The following is a 22,647-nucleotide window of genomic DNA, read 5'->3' as shown; positions in this document are numbered from 1 at the left end:
CGTTTTCATGGCAGACAATATGGGGTGGTTTGCCAGTGCCTTCCCCAGTCATTACCATTTACCCCCCAGCAAGCTGGGTACTCATTTTACCGACCTCAGAGGTTTGGAAGGCTGAGTCAACCTTGAGCCAGCTGCTGGGATCGAACTCCCAGCCTCATGGACAGAACTTTCAGACTGCATGTCTGCTGCTTTACCACTCTGCGCCACAAGAGGTTGAGGTTAAGAGAGTGGTAATTGGGGAGAACCAGTTGCACTACTAAGAACTCAAAGTGAAGTTCCATAGGGAGCTATTATCTCCCCAGCAGTATTTAACATCTTGCTCCCTCTTACCCACTTGGTCCAAAGCTATGGCCTGGGCTGTCACCAGTACGTGACACCCAGCTCTATATAGTCAGCCTGATAGCTCCTGATTCCTTGGCCAGATGCCTGGAGGCTGCAGTGAATTGGTTTCAGCATCATCATATGAAGCTCAACCTCTCCTTTGCATAGGTGGGTGCTGGTATTCACCTTCAAGGCCATATGTGGTCTGGGTTCTGTGTTCCTCAAGGACCACCTGCTTCCTTACACTCCATTTATTCCAACAGGATGGTGCTCCGTGGCCTCAAACAAGTTCGCCTGGCCTTGACCAGAACCAGGGCCTTTTCAACCATGGCCCCAACCTGGTGAAATAAGCTCCCCAGTGAAATCAAGGCACTGTTGGAACTCAGAGTTCCACAGGGCCTGCAAAACAAAGCTTTTGGTTGAGGGCAGTGACAGGCTTCCCTTGCAACCTGGACCCATCCCTGGCCAGGCAGCTCTGTTGCTACATACATCCCCAAATTTATGATTGCTGCTTGACCCTTATGATTCTCTCTTATTTGCTGCAAATGCCGCAATGAACAATGCCCCTAAATTTATGAACACTGTTGACGGTTTATGAATGTTATGATTCTCTTCTTGTTGCAAATTATTTCTATGTACCTTCTTGTCTCTACTGTTCCGCGTATACCACCCTGAGACATTATCTTGAGGGACAGTATATAAATTAAATGAATAGAATAAATAAATTACATTCACAATTAAAAAGTACTATTGATATATTTTACATGTAAACATTTTCATTAATCTTAATAGAAAATACCAAAATTTCTGTTTAATGGATTTTAAAAAATTAACATTTCCATCCCCTAAATGTACTGCTTGTTCACTATTATTCACTATTTCCTTTAAATCAAATGCATTTTTAGCAAAGGTTTGTTCATGAAATGCATCACTCCAGATTGCCAAGTGACGGGAGTGAAATGTCTAGCTGTCTGCTCCAAGAAATGTCTGCTCCAAGAAAAAAAATCCCTGCATATCTAAAATGTCAAAAACAAGCTGCAACTCCTCTTTCCACGTTACCATTTTTGTTTTCTCCAGTTTTTTCTGCATTGTTGGCAGCATGACTCTCTGCATGTGTAGATTAGCCCTTATTTCTATGCACTGTGCTCTTTTCACTATTACATTGGTCATGTAAAGGCAAAAGGCTGGAGACCAGTTTGGGAAGTTACCATTAGTTGTGTATTATAACTCATAACTCAAGATAATATAAAAACCAAACGTAATGAAATCCATCCACATTCTTAAAGCCACATATTACAGTGTCTGTAAAGATCTGTAAAGATAAAAACACATTGTCAGCACATGTGAAAAATACTGCACCCTACAATATACATTTTTGTTGCAAAAATTTAAGAATAATGATGCACCAGCATCTAACAATACTGAATGCCTAGGTAAAGGGAAGTGATATTTGAGCTTTTCTATATGGATGCATCTATTCAAGTCAGGATAAAATACTTAAATTACTCTTAAAATCTCAGAAGGGAAAAAATTGAGGGAAAAAGAACAAGGAAGAACAGTTTATTTGATCTTTTAGATCCCACTGTGTTTCACAATGAGCTTTTTCAGGGGCCCTCAATCAGAAACTTCTCTAACTCCCACCCTGGACAAAATAATCTTTCTTGTACCTTGTTTCTTCTTTCCCTTCTATTTTATGGTACAAACCTAATTTTCTTTCGTTTAAGCCTCAGTGGTTGAAGTGTCAGACTAAGATCTGAGAAACCCAGGTTTGAAGCTTGGAAGATTTCTAGGTGACCTTGGGCCAGTTACATACTGTCTGCCTAGCCTACCTCACAGGGTTGTAAAGATAAAACTGAAGAGAACAATATAAGCTGCTTTGCCTTCCCTTGGGGAAAGGCAGGACATAAAATAAATAAATGCTGATGTGCTTTATTATAGTGATATTAAAGAAAATCCACACCATTTGGATTTGTACATCTTTATAGGAATTAGCAGTAACTCAGCTGGACAGGTGAAGCATCTGCATATTGGTGAAATGGCCGAGATTTGGGGGGTAAGAAAAGCTAAACTATGCAGCCAGCAATTCTTTTTTTGTTGATAGGTAACTTACCTCACTCTAAAGGTAGGCAGCTTAGAAATCTGAGTAGTGTTGCAACCTGGAACATTAAAATAGAGTTAAACATTTCATAACTTGAGAGGTTCACTCTGAACTGCTATGAGCCAGTTTACCTTAAAAAGCTACATATCAGTAGTACCTAGCTTTTTTCCTGAACTTTTATAGTTATTTACCACCCATTAGGCTAACCCCAAACACTATTCTTTTATCAAAAAGGACACAATTATGTACAAGCCCTCAGGTACAATGAGAGTAATTTTCACAGTGAATTTACACAATGGGTGTAATGCAGCCATTATATGAGCTGATTGTATTTGCTTTAAGAATATGTATCTAATTCTGAATACCATGGGTCTGCTCATCCCATTCATTTCAGTGACTTTGATTTAAGTATGTTTAATGCTCCCAAACTGAGGCCTAATTGGAAGGCACTGGCAGATCCAGGAGGACTGGCCTGGCCACACCTAAGCAATCAAAGGGTGGGTCAAGTTTTGGGGAGAGAGGGCTAAGGGTGCAGAGATAGGTATGTATTTTACTAAAGAAAGGAGTATGCTGAAGGGCACGTCCACCCCAGACTTTGATCCCTAGAAGGCAAAGTCTCATATCAAATTATCAGATTTTAGAAATTAATCCTATTAGTATGACATACATTGGGTCTTGTAATTGATACCTTTTGGGTACAACCATCTGAAAAGTGGGACATATAGTCAGTTTGTCCAGCATTCAGTTCACTGAACAACCCAGCTAACGGGCATGGGTGGTGCTGGATAGCAGCTATGGCAACACCCATAGCTTGCCCAGTGCTATCTTCTTGCTGTGGTTTGGCAGGGCTTGCTGGCAAGCATCAGTAGCACCAAGCAGGCAGCAATGGAGTGGGCTGTTGGTTCTAGCCAGGTGCCAGGCATGGCTGCTGTTTGCATGGTGGTGCTGCTGCCCTTTTGCTACAAGGCAAAAGCTGTTCTGACTGAGCAATAACAGCAGGGCTCTCTCAGTCTCACCTATCTCACAGAGTGCCTGTTGTGGGGAGAGAAAAGGGAAGGGGATCGTAAGCCGCTTTGAGACTCCTTCGGGTAGAGAAAAGCAGCATATAAAAACCTACTCTTCGCTAACCAGCATATTCAGCAATCCAGCAACCACCATTCCACATAGATACCAGTTAACTAAGCTTTTAATGTACTAAAAACATCCAGGAAGCAACAGGATGAGAGTACAATCACAATTCTATTTGTTTAATCCAATACGTACCTATACAATAAAGCTTTGCCTTTATTATTTGCTATAGAAAAAAATCCGCTTCTGGGTGAGAAGTCCATGGATTGAGCCAAGTGTATTTCCTTTCTTCCAAAGAGAGGAAAATTTGAGAATACCGAAACAGAAGAAATATGGACCTGTTAAGAAGAGTGGGACAAAGCAAAAACATAAATTGTCAGATGATTAACAGAAGTGTGCTTTGCTATCAAATGCTTGCATTTTAATTCAAGAATAGTAAAAGGTCCTTCAACATATCAGTGTTTTTTAACTACTTTAGTAAAAAAGTAGTTTTAGGACTGGTTTCAGTCCTAAAAACCTAAAAAGACCTTCAGCATGTTCATCAAACCATTGTGGTTAACCTGATTCCAACACCCTGCTTATCATAACAAGTCACTTCAAACACACCATAATGATCTGCAAAAATACATATGGTACATTGCCCCGACAGATAACTTCTGGACCCAGGCAGTTTGGCGCTAATACTATTAGAATACTATTAGACACCATCAACCACAAGCTCCTTGCTCACTGCCTTGCTGATGTGAGGATCCAGGGAACAGTCCTAAAATGGCTGCTCTCTTTTCTCCGAGGGAAAAAAAAATGATTGGAGAGAACTAGTCACACTATCGTGAACTCATATGCGGAGTCCCACGGAGTGATACTCTTCCCAACACTGTTCAACATCTGCATGCATTTTCTTGCCCAGCTGGTCCAAAGCTGTGGCTTGGGTTGTTATGAATATGCTGACATCACCCAGCTCTATCTCTTAATAGACAGTCAGTCTGATAACACCCCTGGATTCCCTGGCCAGATACCTGGAGGCTATAGCGGAATGGTTTCAGCATAGCTGCATGAAATTGAACCCCTCAAAGATGGAAGTCCTCTGGATAAGCGGGAAACAATCAGACCATGAAGCATGCCTCCCCAGCCTGAACGGAGCTCAACTGACAACGATGAAATTGGTCAGGAATCTGGGCATGATCCTCGATTCTTCCTTGACAATGGAAGCTCAGATCCTGAGAGTAGTTCAGCTGGCTTTCTTCCATCTTTGCCGGGTGAAGCTACTAGCACCGTGTCTGACCCCAGAAAACCTTGCCACAGTGATCCATGCAATGGTCACCTCTAGACTGGATTACAGCAACTCACTCTATGCAAGCCTTCCCTTATTCCTGCTTCAGAATCTGTCCAGGTAAGTTAGCAGACGATTTTTAGGCAGGTGGAAGGGATGGAGACCCTTCCTGGCTGTTCTGGATTCTTAAGATCTTTTAATGGGTTTTAAATTGTGTCTTTTTATGTATTTTATTATTGTGAACTGCCTCAATTGTGCTTGTGGGAGGGGTCAGTATAAAAAGCAATTAAACAAACCTTACAGCATGCCAAACTTTAATTAGACAGATTCAGGTGGGTGGGTCTGAAGCAGAACAAAGTTTGACTCCAGTAGCACTTTTAAGACCCAAAGGATTAGGTGTCCACAAAATAGGAATATACAAAATTTATTGTGCACAACTGATAAAGTTAATATATAAAGAACCCATAGGCTAATAAATATGCACAATACAATGCTAGACTTGTAGACAATGATGATAGACGTAATACGTGTGACCCCAATATTGGTCTTCCTCAGAGGTCTAATTCTGAACAAACAAGTGATACAGTAGAAAATGCAACCAGTAGGATTTTTTAAAAACTATTCTCTATGAATAACAAGCTCAATAAAAATGGAACTGATAGGTGACCATTTATCAAATGTAAGTCTCCTCCACAGTTGCGAAATAGTTCCAGTGTGTGCCAGTAGCTTGTGTGCATATATGAAAGCCTCTGTTAAATACCTTAATTAAGTTGTATGCCAAGTCTCTGGACAGTTCCATGGGGCCTGCAAAACAGAGCTCTTCCACAAAGCCCTTGGCTGAATGCCAGCAACAGACTTCCCCAAAACCAGATCCATCTATGTCAGGGAACTTTTTAAACACATGATCCAAGCGCATGGCCTCCTTCTCCAAATTATCATTATTGTTTCAATGTTTCCAAATTAATTTTGATGTTGACATGATGACTGTTAAGATCCGTTTTCACTCTGTTAACAAATCTTTAACCGCTTGTAGCGGAGTGGATAAAATAATTCGGTAAGGGCCCCGAGGGCGGGCCCTGTCCGTGATGATGAAGGGTGCCGATTGGCCCCTTCCCCCAGACTGACAAGCGGAGGGCCCAATCTGATTTTTAGGCAGGTGGAAGGGATGGATTGGGCCCTCCGATTGTCAGTCTGCCAGCAAGGGACCAATGGCGAGCCGAGCAGAGTGCGGCTCGCGATTGGTCCCTTGCCGCTGGGCTGATGAATCGGGAGGCGCAAAGCACCTCCCAATCCACCCGCCCTCTGCCGTGGCCCGCATGCGGCCGCCCACCGTCATTTGCTGCCTCCACACAGCCGGGCCAGGTCGCTGCCCAGCCGCACGCCTCAGACGATCTGACGGCGCCCAACGGCGCAAGGAGCGCCCAATGTTGCGCCGCCAGCCGCGCCGCCTCCCAACAGGACAAGTTGCCTGCTGGCCCGCGAGACCATGCCCAGCCCCCGCCCACAGCTGCGGGAGCGCCACTGGGAGCAGCCCGACCAGAAGACGCACCCGCGATGGCTGCAGCGCTGGCCCCGCCCCGCCTGCGAACAGCCCACCTCACCCGCCGACCTACGCTGCCAGGAGCAGCCGCCCACTGCGGAAAATGCGGCTCCGCAGCCCCCAGCAGCACCGCCCTATGCGGCACCCCAGCCTGGCCACTTCTGTCACAGATAAGCCATGGCCCGGGGGGGGGGGGGCTGCTACGGCCTTGCCGCGCGGGACCAGAGCAGGCCTCGGGTGCGGGGCCGCCAGCTGGGAAGCCGCCGAGCCGCCCCGCCGCACTCCCAACGTCCGCTAGCACCCGCTGTATTCCCAGTACGGCGGGCTTACTTTCTAGTAGATGTATGTTTCGAACTTTACTGGTTTTAAGTGCACCACCCCGAGATGTCATAGTGAGGGGTGGTATATAAATCAAAGGAATAAATTAAGTAAGTTGTGTACAATAAATGTTTATTTAATTTGTATAGTTATATTTTGTGGACACCTAACCTTTTGTTTCCTAACTACTGGATGGTTAGGTTTGTATTTTGTAACACTATCCCCTTTTGGGTTTTCTTGGGCACATTCAAGACCAACCTACTTTTATTCAAGGTATAAGCTTTTGTATGGACACACATACATTGACGTGGAAGGTACCAGTCCACACATAAAGGTAGAGAGTGAGCAGTAAATTAACATACTGCATAATGAAGCTGTTTAACAGATGCAAGGACCAAACTGGAATAACATGTTTAGTTCATATGGTCACCGTTTGTTTGATTTAATTTCTGGGGGAAACATAGTGAAGGAAATAAATATATAAAATTGGAAACTGATGAGCTAATGTACCCTTCTTAACCGTGAAATAGTGAGAGTAATTAATGCTCCATTTATCATCTCTTGAGCATGGAGGCCTTCATTCTGCTGCATGCTAATTTGTTGCTCACCCTCTACCTCTACATATGGACTGGTAACTCCCATTCCAATGTATCTGAAGTAGTACATGGACGCACAAAAGCATATACTTTAAATGAACTGTTGGTCTTAAAGGTGCTGCTCAACCAAAAGTCTATTCTGCTGCTTCAGACCGATATGGCTACCCACTGGGTAAAACTTTAGCTAGGTTAGTCAGCCAAAAGAAGCAAACTTTTGCCAAAGTTCTAGGGAGCCTGAGCAGTTCCACAGAACCCAGCTAACAAGTAATTTGAAGTTGTTATTCCTTCACTTAAATGGGGGGAGAGATCTCTTACCAGTTTCACTGCATCATCTGTTTTATTGGAAGCAATTGCCAGTATTTCTGAGGTAGGATTGAAGGACAATGATGTAACAGCTGTGACCAAATTCATTATAGCTTTCAGAGGTTTAGGATTGTTTTTTTTGAGACAGTCATCATGGGCATACACATTCACAACTCCAGAACTGGAACTATAAAGAAGAACATTTCACAGTCTACAAGCAGTTTTGACACAAAATGGAAACACCAGCACACCATCCATGACTTATCAATAAGCACTGTGCATTCTTATGCATCAAGAGGCAATCTTTACACACAACTATAAGTTACATTACATATGTATATATAGTATGTCTTCCCAACAACTAACAAGTTAACCGTGCAAGACCTATAGGTCTTAATCAAGTGGTTTCAATATTATCACAAAATCTCGCTACACACATTCCAGACAGGGTACAAATCTGCAGTATTCAGAAGCCAGCTGGAACATTTCAGTTTCCAGAACATACTCCTATCACCATTCTTTACCAAAAGAACTTCAGTTGCAGACTCCCGCATAAAATTGTGGAGCTGGGATTAATTAAAAAGTGTTTTGCATGCACATATGCACATACACCCCCCAGAACTGACACTTCAGATTTTTATCTCTTTATAGCTATTAACTACATTAGCTAAACCTGGGGCTCCTACCCATTACAGGTGTTAACTCTGTTAGCATAAATAGCAAGCAGATGTCAATAGAAAAGGGAGGAGTGGGCAATTGTGCCCCACTCCCTCAACCCCAGGCAGCCTCCAAACCTGTGTGGTTATTAGTCACTGTGAGATCTGCAACCTAGGGAATTTTCAGTGCAACTCTAAGAACCCTTTTCTAAGAGTAAGCCACACTGACCAAACCTTAGGATTCTGAGCAGACCTGTTTAGGTCTCCAACGACTGTTGGTGGGAAGGAAAACATGGCAACATCCCTGATCTTTGAGCTGCAGCTTGTGCTACTGTCTTGGACAACTGTTAACTTTGGAAATGTATAAATATTTTAAATGTCATGTTCAGGACAGTGACTGTCCCACTGAGAATTCAGTAGTTCCATTTTCATAATAGTGAAATTAGCCAAAGCTAGTTAGAAACCAGCTTCACAGAATGGGTCTGGAATAAAATTATCCATTCCTTTGTGAAGGGGTGCTCAAAATTTCACTTATCAGACAATCTTCAAATCAGAAGAGCCCTCTTTGCTTATCAAGTACCACTCACAAATAAAATGTATTCAATATCTTTTTAAAAGACCAGAATATAAACATTTTTTTAGTTTATCTATTAGAAAATCCAAGATGGCACAATAAACTATTTCTCCTTGTCCCCTTTTCTGAATGTGTCCGTGCTACACCTTCTAGTCTGGCTACCCATGACATCAACTTGCAACAATTCCAGCATTCACAAAGAACTGTATGCTAGAGATATCTGTCTGCGTAATTCAAAGGAATTTGTCTGCTGATTTTACTTTCACTTACCCACAAGCGACATATTGGCCATTTTTTGAGACTGCAATGCATGTACCACATAGACAACCTTCATCAGTAAACCTGTTCAAACACCGTCTACTTTTCACATCCCATATGAAGACTTCACCTTCATCTAGTAGACATACACATAAGGAAGATATTCATAAGAATAATACTAAGGACCACTTACAAATCATATTGCAATGCTGGGTTTTAAAACTGTCTGCTAAACCATGAACTGTAATAGAACAAGAAAAAGCTGCCTCTCCAAGCTTAACGTTTAAAATATTAACTATCATCTGTTATTGTTTTAGTTTGGTACATAGTTTCCACCCTAACTGGATGGCCCAGGCCAGTGGTCCCCAACCTGCGGGCCGCGGCTCCCTCTCCCCGCCCCCCCGCAGTAAAAAACTTCCCAGGCTGCAAGCTTGCGGCCCGGGAAGCTTCTTACTGTGGGAGGGCGGGGAGAGGGAATCAGGGCCGCGCCGTGCATGTGCCGCCGAAATTACTAATTGGATAGGAGTCCACCAAGGAAACCTAGAGCAGTAGCTTTCAACCTTCCTAATGCCATGACCCTATAATACAGTTCCTCATGTTGTGGTGACCCCCAACTATATAATTATGCAAGTGTTCTTTCACAGAAATTAAACCGAAACTGACCAATGGTGTGAAGATCCATTGTTCATGATTGTATCTAAATTGTTTTTTTCGCCCAGGGTTTCTCAGTTCAACTCTGCCTCTTATCTCACCATGCCGATCTCTCTTTTCCACTGCTCCAGACAGACAACGCTCTACCTCGATCTACCCCGTAGGCTGTTGTGTGGATGGTGCCCCTCCCCCAGCCAAGCTGCTTGCCCTACCGTGACCTCTAAAAGGGTTGTTCGATCCCAAAGGGGTCCCAACCTGCCAGATTGAGAATCACTGACCTAGAGGCAGGCAATAGCAAATCACCTCTGAACATGCCTTGCCATGAAAATCCTTCAGGATTGCTATAAGTTGTGATTTGCCACTGCTTACCACAACTATCCTGGTTTCAGCTGTTTTATGGGAAGTCTGCATTGAATTTTGAATTTTATTGTATTTTAGATTAGATAGATGTGAATAGTTTATCTTTTATTTCCTGCTTTTTAAAGCTGGCCATAAACAACAGCAATAGAGGTTGAATTAAATAATTCTCAGATACATGCTTCCACAGTACTGCTGTGACAATGGAAGGACTCACCAGAATGTGTGTAGATTTTACTGCCATCCGGAGAAAAAGATGAAGCAATAGCTCTTCCGTTTATTTTCATGCTGCCAACAAATTCTTTTGTCTAGAATACAGATGCAATGTTTGTCAACCCAAGTATTCATAGGATGCTTAAATGACATAAGCCTGGTCTCTCTCGGGAAGACAGTATCCATCATAAATTTTTCATTAAGGAAATCTGATTTAAACTCAAACCATATAAGGCAAATAGATTATAAATCAGTGGTAGCATTTTAGACACAAAATCCTACAAATCATGAACCGACCAGCCCCACTGGAAAAAATTAGCATGCAAAATATTTAATTTACCATTTTCGTTATTAAGATGTCACTATCAACAAGTGATATTAAAAATAATGAGTTAGCTTTCCAGTGCAATTGAACAAGTCTGAACCAACAATTTTCTTTTTCTAAACATTCAAGCTAAAGTTTTACCTTCATAGATATTAAGTGCTGATATCCAGAAAGCCCAGAAATGAGGAGGAATGTGCCATTTGGAGATACTTCAAATTTTCTGACAAATTTCTCCTCTAAACCTAAAAAGAGAAAAAAAAATAGCAGTATATTCCTTAGCTCCAATATACATACAAGCTATTTTCCAGATAGCGATTTGTTATACCAACTCAGCCATGGTTATAAGAAAAGTTGTGTGTTAACCTGGGTACAAGTCAATTCTGTCATACGTGTGGTTTACAGAGCTGAGGTTGGATTCTATAACACAGTGGTCTCCAACCGGGCTGCGACTCCCTCTCCCCGCCCCCTCCCACAGTGAGAAGCTCACTAGGCCGAAACAGCCGATTAGCTTGCGGCTCGGCACGCTTCTCGCTGCAGGATGGGGGTGAGAGGGACACACAGCCGCAAGCACGCTAACGGTGCAAATACGCATGCGTGGACCTGTCGCACATGCGCTTTTGCGCCCGGAGGGGGCACAAGCACGCACGTGTGGCAGTTTCGCACATGCGCCCCCTCTTGGAGCGCAAGCATGGCAGGCTCGTGCATGCGTGAAACTGACGAGCATGTCTGTTTGCAGCCCCGCTGGGAGCAAACGCACATGCATGATTTGTCCACGCATGTATATTTGCGTGGGGCTGTCGCGCATGCGTGGAGCCCTGGGTCGGCCTCTCCTCCCACTCATCGGCAGCGGTCCGCACCGCAAAAAAGGTTGCGGACCACTGCTATAACAGACTTTCTAATTGCTAAAGTGTCTAACAGTTTTAAAAAGTTGCATTCTTACTTTGTTTTTAAACATATAGCACATTGTAGCAAGTGAATCAGGCTTATGCTTCTTTGGGTGTACACAATCATTTTTGTTACTTTCCCCTTTTACTGACTTTTCAACACACAGTAACTAGTTCACACTTTAAACACTGATGTCTTTTTATTATAGGTGCCACAGGCCCAAATATATGAAAGAAAAGTATTCCTTTTTTATAAATGCTCTTCTAGAGAGCAAAGCCAACATAGCACAGCCTGATCTCAAAAGCTAAGCTGGGTTCGAATTGGAAGGGAGACCACCAAGGCAGACTTGGCAGAGGAAGGCAATGGCAAACCAGCCTCTGCTTATCACCTGCCTTGATTATCCTATATAGCCAGCTGCATCCACTTCATATCTGGGCACAGATAGAAAGCTACTCTATGGTGTATCACATTCCAGAAAAGGAAACAGATTGTCATTTTTACAAGTTAGTATGGTTTTAATGATCAAGTAGGATACATGACCAACTCAACAAAAGCACTTAATGAAGCATTTTTCTAGATTCAGCTGTGTTGGTCTGAAGCAGCAAAATAAAATTTGAGTACAATTGATCCAAGATATAAGCTTTTACGTACATGCACTTGTTCAGATACAACAAAATGAAAATTACCATTCCATACACACATCAAATTAGCATCCAGCATAATTAAGGTGTTTATCAGATTCAAGGACCAAACTGGAATAGCAAGCTTTGTTTATATGGCTAACATTTGTTTGCACTGGTAACTGTCAGTTTCATTGTATCTGAAGAAATATATGTGCACATAGAAGCTTATACCTTAATTTAAACTTTGTTGGTCTTAAAGGTGCCACCGGAGTCAAACTTTGGTTCATCTATTTTCTAGTAAAAGCAGACATGCATATTGCAAAATATTTGCCAAAGTTTTTCTATCTAGTTCAGAAAAAAACATCACCATATTCTTGTCCCTTATAGACAACATTCACATCTGTTTTGAGTGTGTAAAAAGATAAGAAGGTTAAAACTACCTCTGATGTGGTTTACAGGAATAATCTTTCCGCCCATCATGTCGTATATATAGAACAGTTTTTCACGCATACTGGTGGCTATAACCTGCTCTCCATCTGCACTGAAACGTGCCTTGTAGACCGGAAAGTCTTCCAAATAGATGCTTTGTATCTTTGGATTAGTTTTACCATCCACCTTTTAAAAAAGAAATGTTTTATACTTGTCACCTTGCTGCACATTTTTAATAGGTCTAAAAGTAAAATGTAAGAATAAATACTAGCTCAACATAAATGTAAATATCAAAGCCTTACGAATAAGCACATGCACATCAATTATGCTTTGGGCTGATCCTGCGTTGAGCAGGGGGTTGGACTAGATGGCCTGTATGGCTCCTTCCAACTCTATGATTCTATACTTCCTTCCCAAACAAAAGACTGCATTCAAAGCATATATGTGCTGGTATTTCACAATACCATTTTGCTTCCATTCCAATGGGCAAGGACCAGCTGCACGTGTGCTAGATTTATGGCTGTAATGAAGTTTGATATCTCACATACGTATTTCATTCCTGCCAAATATGTCTGAACCAACAAGAACATAAAGAAAAAAGCAAAACAAACACGAAGAATTGGTTCTTATATGCCACTTTTCTCTACCAGAAAAGCAGCTTACAATCTCCTTCTCTTCCCTCTCCCCACAACAGACACCTTGTAAGGTAGATGAGGCTGAGAGAGCCCTGATATTACTGCTTGGTTGGAACAGCAGGTATCAGTGCAATGGTGAGCCAAAGGTCACCTAGCTGGCTATATGTGAAGGAGCGGGGAATCAAACACGACTTGCTGGATTACAAGTCGGTGTTCCTAACCACTACACCAAGCTAGCAATAATGTACTATGTAATTAAAAATCTACAAATAGCTACATATAATTTTAATCATTTAGTCTAGAATGTCCAAACATAAAAATGATGTATTTGTTAACTCTTTACCTGGAACAGTGATACAGACTGATCAATCCCAGCGGTCATAACAACTTGAGCAGAGTGATGGAACTGCACAGTTGTCAGTTTTGCATCTGACAGACGGTCATTATTAGCATGTAAGCACTTTTTCATCTGAAAGAGAGAACAGTGGGCTATAAATACAGCAAATGTATAAAATAAACAAAAGGCAGAATGTGCATATAGTCAGTGTGCAGCTGCATATCTATAAATAAATTCATAGAAGAACAAACTTCAAAACTAAATTTATATATTCTAGTAAACCTGCTGCTTGTATACCGGTGCCATACTTATGGACAAGAAATATGAAACCTCTTGTCCTGATAGGTAAGATGCAATTTACTACTTGTAAAGTCAGTTATTTATTATTATTAGATTTATTTCCCGCCACTCCCCGTAGGCTCGTCTTATCCCCATTAAAATACCCATTAAAAGACTTTAAAGGCAATTTGAAAAGCCAATATCTTAAAACAGAACATATAATTGGTTAGTATTGGAAACTTCCAGTATTATAAAACTTGTTATTTAAGTAACAGGTTCGATATTTATATAATTAATATCTTGAATTTCTTTTTTCATATGATGGTTCCTGTTTTCAGAAAGCTCCACTTTCATGTGCCCAGACACAAATTGTTCATACTTATTATGCACAGACTTCTGTTTGTCGTGGTGTCTACTGCAGGTATTGATTCACATGTGCATAAAAACAAAACAGAATGTTAGAAGACCGTGGGAGGTAGGAGGGATCTGGCAGTCTTGGGAAATGCTTTCTTAGGATGTTTTTATGGGGTGATTTATTCTTTGTAACCTGCCTTGAGTTCAAATAGGAAGGCAGGATATAAATTTAATAAATAAATATTTTACCTGTAGAATACCTCTTGGTAAAGACTCGGATGCGGTCACAAAATTGCCTGTCTTGCGTAGCAGATCAGCCTCTTCATCTTCTTCGCTATCATCTTAAAAACAATTATTTTGATTACTACATTTATTGTTTTACCTACCCGATTGAGTTCACTTACATTTATGAGAAATGGCAGTAAAAAGTTTTATGCAGAAAATCAATGTATTCCACACATCTCCATTGTGTACTACATACTCGGAAGTCCCAATGAATTCAGTGGAACTTATTGTTGAATAATCATGACCTTCTCTGCTTAGGCTGACAACACAGAATGCCCCTCATACATACCTTCTTTTTTTGTTTTTCTATTTTTCGTCTTCATAGACCTCTGTGCCCAAGAAGGGGTTCCTCCCATAGCACTCTGAAATCTAAGAACAATAATTCTGCATGTTACTAATAATAAACATAACACTACACTACTATTCATTTAGAAAAGTAGAAAAATTAATAAGTTAATTATTCATTAACAGAAAACTAGCCAAGTAGCCAACAGGGGGACAGGCATTATGAACCCAGCATAAAGGAGAACAGTGGAAGTGATTCGTAGAACACATAAGGTCATTCATTCCCTTCCTGTCCTCTTATTCATACACATCCACCTGAGATACAAATGCTCAAGCCAGCTGCTTTATTGAAAGTCTGTGAGATAACATGGTGGAAACTCTCTCTACCGCATCATCCCCAAATCTTCCATTCTGGGAAATTATATATTCTTGCACAGTACATATACATATATAGATAGATAAGATACATTTATTTGTATATAGCCATAGGCCTTTACAAAATATAAAATACAAATTTACAAACAGTAAAATAGAATAAAAGGAACTGTATAAAAATATAAAATTTAAGACCAAAGAACTGAAACAGCATACAAAGTGCAAGAGTGTTAAGAGGCTGCCTTAGTGGTTGTAACATTGGCCCTTATTTTCCTTGCAGCCAAGGCAAATAGGGCGGTTTTATATGTTACATCATCAACCTGGTCAGATAAAAGATAGATTATCTTTTCAGCAACGGAGTGAGGGTTAGAACCCCGTAAGGTCTCATTGAGGAATTTGGCTCTGGGTTGGGCATAAAGTAAGCAGTCAAAGATGTAGTGGGGTAAATCCTCCAGAGCTTGTGCACCACAAATACAGAAACGCTGGTTTTTTGGCGTACAGCTAAATCGACCCGCCAGTACCTCTGTAGGCATCGTTTCGAATCGAAGTGATGTAAAAGCTACTCTGAGATTATGGTTACTGATTTTCATTAGATAAGAGGATCTACGATGGTCATATTTAAACCGCTTAAACCATGTTGCTGTCTTAATTTCCAAAATTTGCATTCTGTCTAACTGGGCATCACTTTTGAAGATCCAGTCTCTAAGGTGAGAGTTATTAGCTGAAGGATTTAGGAGGTCATCGGGGATGGAGTAGCGTGCAATAAGGCTATTAATAAGGCAATGCCGTGCTGGATCCTTAGATAACATTATATTAAAGGACTGATGACTAAATTTGTTTATGTTGGCTAACCTGAGGTTTTTCCACTGTTTTAAAATTGCCAAATGTACTCGGGCACTAAGAGAAGGCAGACCTGTTTCTGCCCTCATCAAAACAGCCGGAGTTCCCCTAGGTAGGGCTAGAATTCGCCTTAAGAATATATTTTGAACAGATTCTAGCCTAGGTATGAAGTTTTCCTTCCATCCCCAGACCTCTACTCCATACAAAAGATGGGGGATAACCTTGCACTTGTATAATTTGAGGGCTGGATCGATGAGGAAGCCTCCTGTTGTATAATAAAACTTCAGAATAGTGCCCACTAGGCGTGTTGCAGAGGCTCTAATGGTGTCCAGATGAAGTTTCCAATTCAACCTCTCACTAAATGTGATACCCAGATATTTAAATGAGTTGCACTGGCTAACAGAATTTCCAGATATGCTCCAAGAGAACTTTTTGGCCCTTTTTCTAAAGACCATTACTTTTGTCTTATCGTAGTTTATTTTAAGACCTTCTTCTTTACAATAAGCACCAAGTTGTTGTAGTAGTCTTTGCATCCCAATTTTTGTGAGGGAAATTAGGGCCATGTCATCTGCATAGAGTAAAATAGATATTTTTTGACCTCCTAGTATGGGAGAAACAAATTGTGGGCCAGAGAGTCTTTCTACAATGTTGTTAATGAATAAATTAAACAGCAGGGGAGCCAACACACATCCCTGCTTGACGCCCTTGCATGTTGGAATTTTGTTGGTTAGGGAGCCAGAAATTCCCACTCTAATTTGAGCATAAGTGTCAAAGTGCAACTCCCGCAGCAGAAATAGGAGCCGCCTATCAATGTTCAAGTCTGCTAATTTTTGCCATAGGCGCTGCCTGTCTATAGAATCAAAAGCTGCGGCCAAGTCAACGAATGCAACGTACAACACTTTCTTAGGGCCATTTATCCCTGAATAGACCAGTTGCTGAAGTATCTGACATTGGTCAATAGTACTAAAGCCCTTTCTGAATCCAGCTTGATGTGGGTATAAAATATGATTTTCATCTGCCCATTCCTCCAGCTTAATCAGTAAGTACTTACTGTACAGTTTTGCTGCTATGTCTAACAAACTAATAGGCCTATAGTTATTTGGAGCTGATTTGTCCCCTTTTTTGTAAATGGGCACAACAATGCTAAGTTTCCATCCAGGGGGGATTTGGCCTGTATTGTTAATTTGCGAGAAGGTTTTTGCTAATATAGGAGACCACCATGATGGAAAGGCTTTATAAAGATCTGTAGGGATCAGATCTTCCCCTGGGGACTTACCAGATGTCAGTGAGGAGATCAGGCCTTTGATTTCAGCCTCTGAAACTGTGGGCCAAACTGGGAGATCTGTTAGATCAGGAGGGATATGTTGTAAATGTGACATGGCTGTTGGGGGTGAAGCCAAATGGGCTCCAAAGACCTTGCTAAAATGCAGGGCCCAATCTTTAGCTGGTATTTGAGCCTCCAGATGATGGGACCAGGTGTTTAAACTATTGGAGACTAGTGCCCAAAAACGTGAGTCATTTTTCTCAGAAACCGCCCGATCTAATTCTTTCCATAAGGATTTGGCATGTTCGAGCTTTTTTTGTTTAATTAATTTTTTGTATTGTGATCTTAAATACAAAAGTTGGGGCATCCAGAACTCATTAGTATTTCTCCTTGCTTTCCTCATGGTGTGGGTTATATATTTTTTGAGAGTTTTACACTCTTGGTCAAACCAGCCATTATTTGAATATGGTGAAAGTTTGATTGGTCTGTTATTAACAAGAAACGGCTTTAGGAGAGTAGTAATAGCTTCCCAGATTTGGATAGCATCATTATCTGACTGAAGGATAGCATGCCTCAAAGATTCTGTTTCTGGGTTTGCAAAAAATTGGGAGAATTTGGATTGAAGCTGATCAGACCATTTGAGTCTCCTAGAACATGGTAAACCTGCTAATTCAGAAACTGGTTTCAAGATTTTACTGCCAGTAGTTTTAAGTGTTAGTCTCAGTGGGCAGTGGTCACTTAACAAGCTATCAACAACCTCAAACTTGGCTACTAGGTTAAGTAAATCAGATGAGACTGTGATGTAATCAATCGTGCTAGCTCGATAAGTTGACAGGTAAGTATAAGCACCTCCTGATATATCCAAGCTGGTACCATGCAAAATGTGTAGATTGGCCAAAGAGAGCAGTTTTAAAAGTTTGAGGCCAAATTTGTTGACAATCCTGTCCTTTGAGGAACGATCCGAGAGATAGGCATGGGTGGCTATTTGAGTACTCTTATTACCTCCTACATCAACTGCCCCAGAGCCTATTCTTGCATTGAAATCACCACCCATTATAATATAGGAATTTGGATAGTGAAGGAGCAAGGATTCTATGGTATCAGCCAGGGAGTCCCAGAGATCGTCTCCTTGGCTCTTACTACTATTAGGTGGAATGTATACATTAATACATATTAATCTTCTGGGGAAAAGTCCCTTAACTAATAGGACCTGGAAGTTATTGTACTGACTATTTTCTAAGATTAAAACATCAACCGTTAAATCAACTGAAACAAAGGTAACCAGGCCTCCACGCCCCCGTCCCTTTGTATGTATCTTGGTTGCTGGGACTGAGAAGGCCTTGTAGCCCTGAATAGAAAGGAAATCCTGTTCCTGGATCCATGTTTCCTGCAGGAGAATAATGTCATGAATTTGCAAAAACTTTAAAAAATCAGTGTCGTGGAGCTTGTTCTTCCACCCCCCAATATTCCAGGACAAACACTTTAATTGTCAGGGCTCATTTGTGATCTTATTCAGATCTCCCTCCGGATCCAGGACTACACAGCCATTATTACATGATGGTGCAAGTGTAGTGCTTTCCTCTCTCGGTTTTTTGGATTTTTCATTGGGCAGAGTGCCCTCTAAGATCTCCCGATTGGTGCTGGTAGTGGGTTCGTTTTGCTTCCCTCTACTTGTTAAAATTGAGGTTGGGATCAGCGGCTGAGATGACCCAGATGTACTTGCTGGCGGTACATTGTTTTGATGAGGAGATTCTGTGCTTTGTGAGTGCATGCCTTTTGAAGTACTCAAAAGCTTAAGCCTTAGATGTTCCAATCTGGTAGTGATCTCTTTTTGCTCTGTAGGTGGAAGATCAGAGTAGGAGTTCAATAGGTCTTCTTCTATTGTGTTTTCAGGTTCAAAATGAGTTGGATCCAAGCATGGTTGAGTGGGTAGATCAGTCCACTGTATCAAATCTTGCTGGCGAGCATCCGTTGATGGTTCTTCAGAGTGACTACCCAATTTCATCAGGGGATTAGTATGCTGCTTCGGCAATAAAGGTTTTAGAATAGTGTTTTCAAAAATGCGAACTGGGAAAATACCTTTTGAGCGAAGAAATAACTTCTTACGGAGTAGTAGGGAAGGAAACCTGGGGCTATGAAATTCCAGTAAGATTCTTTGCGTTTGATTCAGATTGTAGAGAGGCTGTACTTGAACTAAGTCAAGTGAAGAAGTATTCACACCGAGGATATTACTTAGATGACGTATCACCAGTTGTTTTGTCTTCCAAGGAATGAGATGGTCTCCATACTTGCAAACAACCAGACAAACTTTGCATGGCAGAAGCTTAAGTTGGTAATTTAAACTCTCCTCCGAAGACTGCAGATGTATGCTGGCCTTTTTAGACTCTCCATTATTTGTAACAAATGGCTTCTTGTCAAAATTAAGTATTTTGGGAGGTTGATTACATACCTCTTTCCCACTGAAGCCTAGGTTGGGGCCGAAGTGTTGTGCAAACAATTGTGTCATATTGTCAATCTTATCCTCAATAAGCTTTATTCTTTCAAATAAGGCGTTCACAGTTTTGGCAGTCAGATGTGAGAGTTCACTTAGGATGTTATCGGAGGTTCTGCAATTGGCTTCAGCCTGGCCTTCTAACAGCCAAGCAGTTGAGTCATCTCCCTCTTTTCTTTCTTCTTCACACTGAGTCTTGATTATACAATTTTCCATTGGAGCAAATCGGTTTGAGGTTGAGGCAGCATATTTTGAGATACCACTTGCCATAATAAAATCGTCTATCTTTGTCTGCTTGCTGGCAGGGGGTGGGGTAATATCGCCATCACCTTCACGCACCCTCTTACTCACCCTTTTGCCACCTCCCATTGCAAAAGTCCTAAAGCTCACAAGTGCTTAAAGCTCACAAGTGAGAGGCTGTTATTGTCACAAATAGGCAATGAAAGGAACAGTCAGGAGGACAGGATATTCAAATAAACAAATGATGTTCAGGGGAGAAGAGAGACATAAAAGCTCGCTGCAGTCCCGTCCACTGAGCTTATTAGTGTTAAGGCGTGTTGAATCAAAACAAACTGAATACAGCAGACAAGGAAGAATTCCAGACAGGAAAAAAAAGAAACAAGAGTTGCTAACTATAGATAATTGGCTTCTTATCTTCAGTATAGTAAACTCCCCCGGTGAGCTCCAAGGTAAAGACTCTCTTAGTTGACGGCACTCTGTTCTCGAAACACAGCAGAATTTAAGTATAAATGAGTCCTACCAGGTGTTTAGAGTTCCAAGCTCGGATGTAAAGACTCAGGGTAAATCAGGTGGCACCAACGATAATACAAGCAACTCAAACAAGCTCCAGGAGTTAATTAGAAAAGAAAATGCGTAGGAGAGCCTCTAGAAACGCTGCTACTGCTCCGTCGCCATCTTTGCATAATTTCAGCATGCATTTGCATACTAGATCATTCTTACATCACACTTTTCAGGAATGTATTATCTCCTTAAGTTAGATTTCTGTATAGAAGATATTTGTATTATCATATGGTAAAATAACTGTGCACCCTTGAGATTACATAAGTAAATTTGGTTTGAAAAGTCTTCAGGTGCAAATTAGCTTACAGGTTGCCAGTCAAAGGAGACTACAGTGTAAGCCAATTTAGAAGAAAAGAATACATAGCTTTCATATTTAACCAAATATGAGACACCATACTTTAAATAAAAGATGTTCCCAATAGTTCAACTTCCTGCATTTTATTGCTAAACTTACTGTTCATTAAGTCTTCTCTGAAGCTTTTCCTTAGTAAGTTTTCTTTCTGCATCACTTTTCATCATAGTTTTCCTATATCGATGAGTCATGTCAATTCTAGAAAAATTAAATCAATGTTAAATTTGCAAAACTTTCCAATGCCATTCAATCAGTCTAAGCTAAAGTCAATGAGAATGTCAGATTTTACTATACATTGGATTATGTTGTTAAGAAGCTAAATTTCCAATAAATTGATTTCAGAGGGGAACCACACTTCATTTTATTATGCTGTTAAGCAGCTACGTTTTCATTACATTCATGGGTCCCCCCCAATAATTTTCAAAGTCCTAAAGAACTACCAAATGAATATTTTTAAAAATATTAAAAATAGGTTAACAAAATCATGAAGAAATAACCAAATAATATGGCCAATTCAAGATGCTAAATAGATCACAATCTCAAATTTGTTAACTTGGTATGTCTCACATAAATCAATTATACTTGCTTAGAAGACCAGCTTTAGATAACCTTTCTCTATTCATAAATGAATTTAGTAACAAATTTGTCTTACGTTTCCACAGCTTCATCATCTTCATCCACCCATGCTGGCTTTTTAGACAGCATACAGTTGTCCGTTTCATCATCAGTTTCTGACTCACAAGACTCCTCTTCAAGTAGGTTCCCACTAACTGCTTCGCCATGCTTGAAAACATATAAAGAACATTTTAAAAGAGCAGCCTTAACAGCATCCTGCTTACCTGTATTTATTCTGAAACCTCTGACAATTGACAAACACGCATCTGAAGGATGCCTCCAGTGCTGAAACATACAATCATCAACAATGTATTGCTGTATAAATTGTTATAATTCTAGATGTTCCACTTGGAAACCACTGTCGTGACTGTTATTGTTATTACGATTCAATGTACATCCCTCACGTTTTGTGTAAACTGCCCTTACCGTTATAGAAATATAATCAATCAATTAATAAGTCTGCCATTTCTATGCAAACCAAAGTCCCTGATCCGCACGACACACATACTGAAATTCAGTAGCCCGCGTAATGCCTTCAGCACCACCCCTGCTTCTCCTCGCCCAGAGAAAGGAAGCCGGTTGAAGTCGCGTTTGCCCCCCAGCCTATCAGATACCTGCGCGGAGGAGCGGCCTTGCAGCCGCCTTAAGAGGCCCTCTTCCTCCTCCGTGTCCCCGAACACCAACTCCTCCAGGCCACGGTCCGCCGCAGACGTCTCTGCCAGAAGCGCCAAGTGCCGAGCGCGGCGGGCTCCGTCCATCGGCTCGTCAGCGGCCCGGCGGGGGTCACCCTCGCTGCCAGCCCCGCGACGCGCGTCCCCTTCGCGCCACTCCGCTCGCCCTCGCTTTCGCCTCGCCGGCAGGCTGCCCCGAGAGGCGCCCTCCGCTTCCATGCTTTCTCCGGCCGCGAACTCGCAAGCGGAACCGGAAACAGGTAGGCCGCAACGTCCCCTTCACGTGACCGGCCAGCCGCTTCTTTCATGTGAATCGCCATAGAGATGCAGACACTCTCGCTGCCCGGGGGGGCGGGGCGGAGAAAGGAGAACCGGAAAGAGGGATCTAAATAATAAGCAGGAGTGTTGGGCAGTCGATGCTGAGGACGAGGAAAGGGCGCCGTAGAGCTCCGGGAGGCTCTTTTGCTGCCGCCCTAACCAAATCTGGGGCGCGAGGGCAACGTGTGGCGCGCCCCTTTTCTATCCCCGAGTCTGGCCTCTTCCTGCATCTTAGTCGCGGGGTCTTCCTCAAGCGACCC

At 41.7% G+C, this 22,647-nt stretch overlaps 1 protein-coding gene across 1 annotated transcript; it reads right to left on the bottom strand.

The window, feature by feature from the left end:
• Positions 1-1,058: 1,058 nt before the first annotated feature.
• UTP18 (UTP18 small subunit processome component) lies at positions 1,059-22,288 on the bottom strand. The gene is made up of 14 exons (XM_077328003.1): positions 22,013-22,288; positions 21,436-21,566; positions 20,886-20,981; positions 14,665-14,744; positions 14,340-14,431; positions 13,464-13,589; positions 12,497-12,671; positions 10,690-10,790; positions 10,228-10,318; positions 9,015-9,138; positions 7,527-7,701; positions 3,683-3,825; positions 2,432-2,477; positions 1,059-1,633 (listed from the first exon to the last, which is right to left on the bottom strand). The coding sequence occupies exons 1-13, from the start codon at positions 22,286-22,288 to the stop codon at positions 2,453-2,455; spliced, it is 1,635 nt and encodes a 544-aa protein (XP_077184118.1). The 3' UTR covers positions 1,059-1,633; positions 2,432-2,452.
• Positions 22,289-22,647: the final 359 nt, after the last annotated feature.

The sequence above is a fragment of the Paroedura picta genome, chromosome 3, assembly GCF_049243985.1.
Source record: "Paroedura picta isolate Pp20150507F chromosome 3, Ppicta_v3.0, whole genome shotgun sequence".
NCBI lineage: Eukaryota > Metazoa > Chordata > Lepidosauria > Squamata > Gekkonidae > Paroedura > Paroedura picta.
The sequence above is the reverse complement of the archived record's forward strand: the minus strand, read 5'-3'. Positions and strand labels throughout refer to the sequence as shown.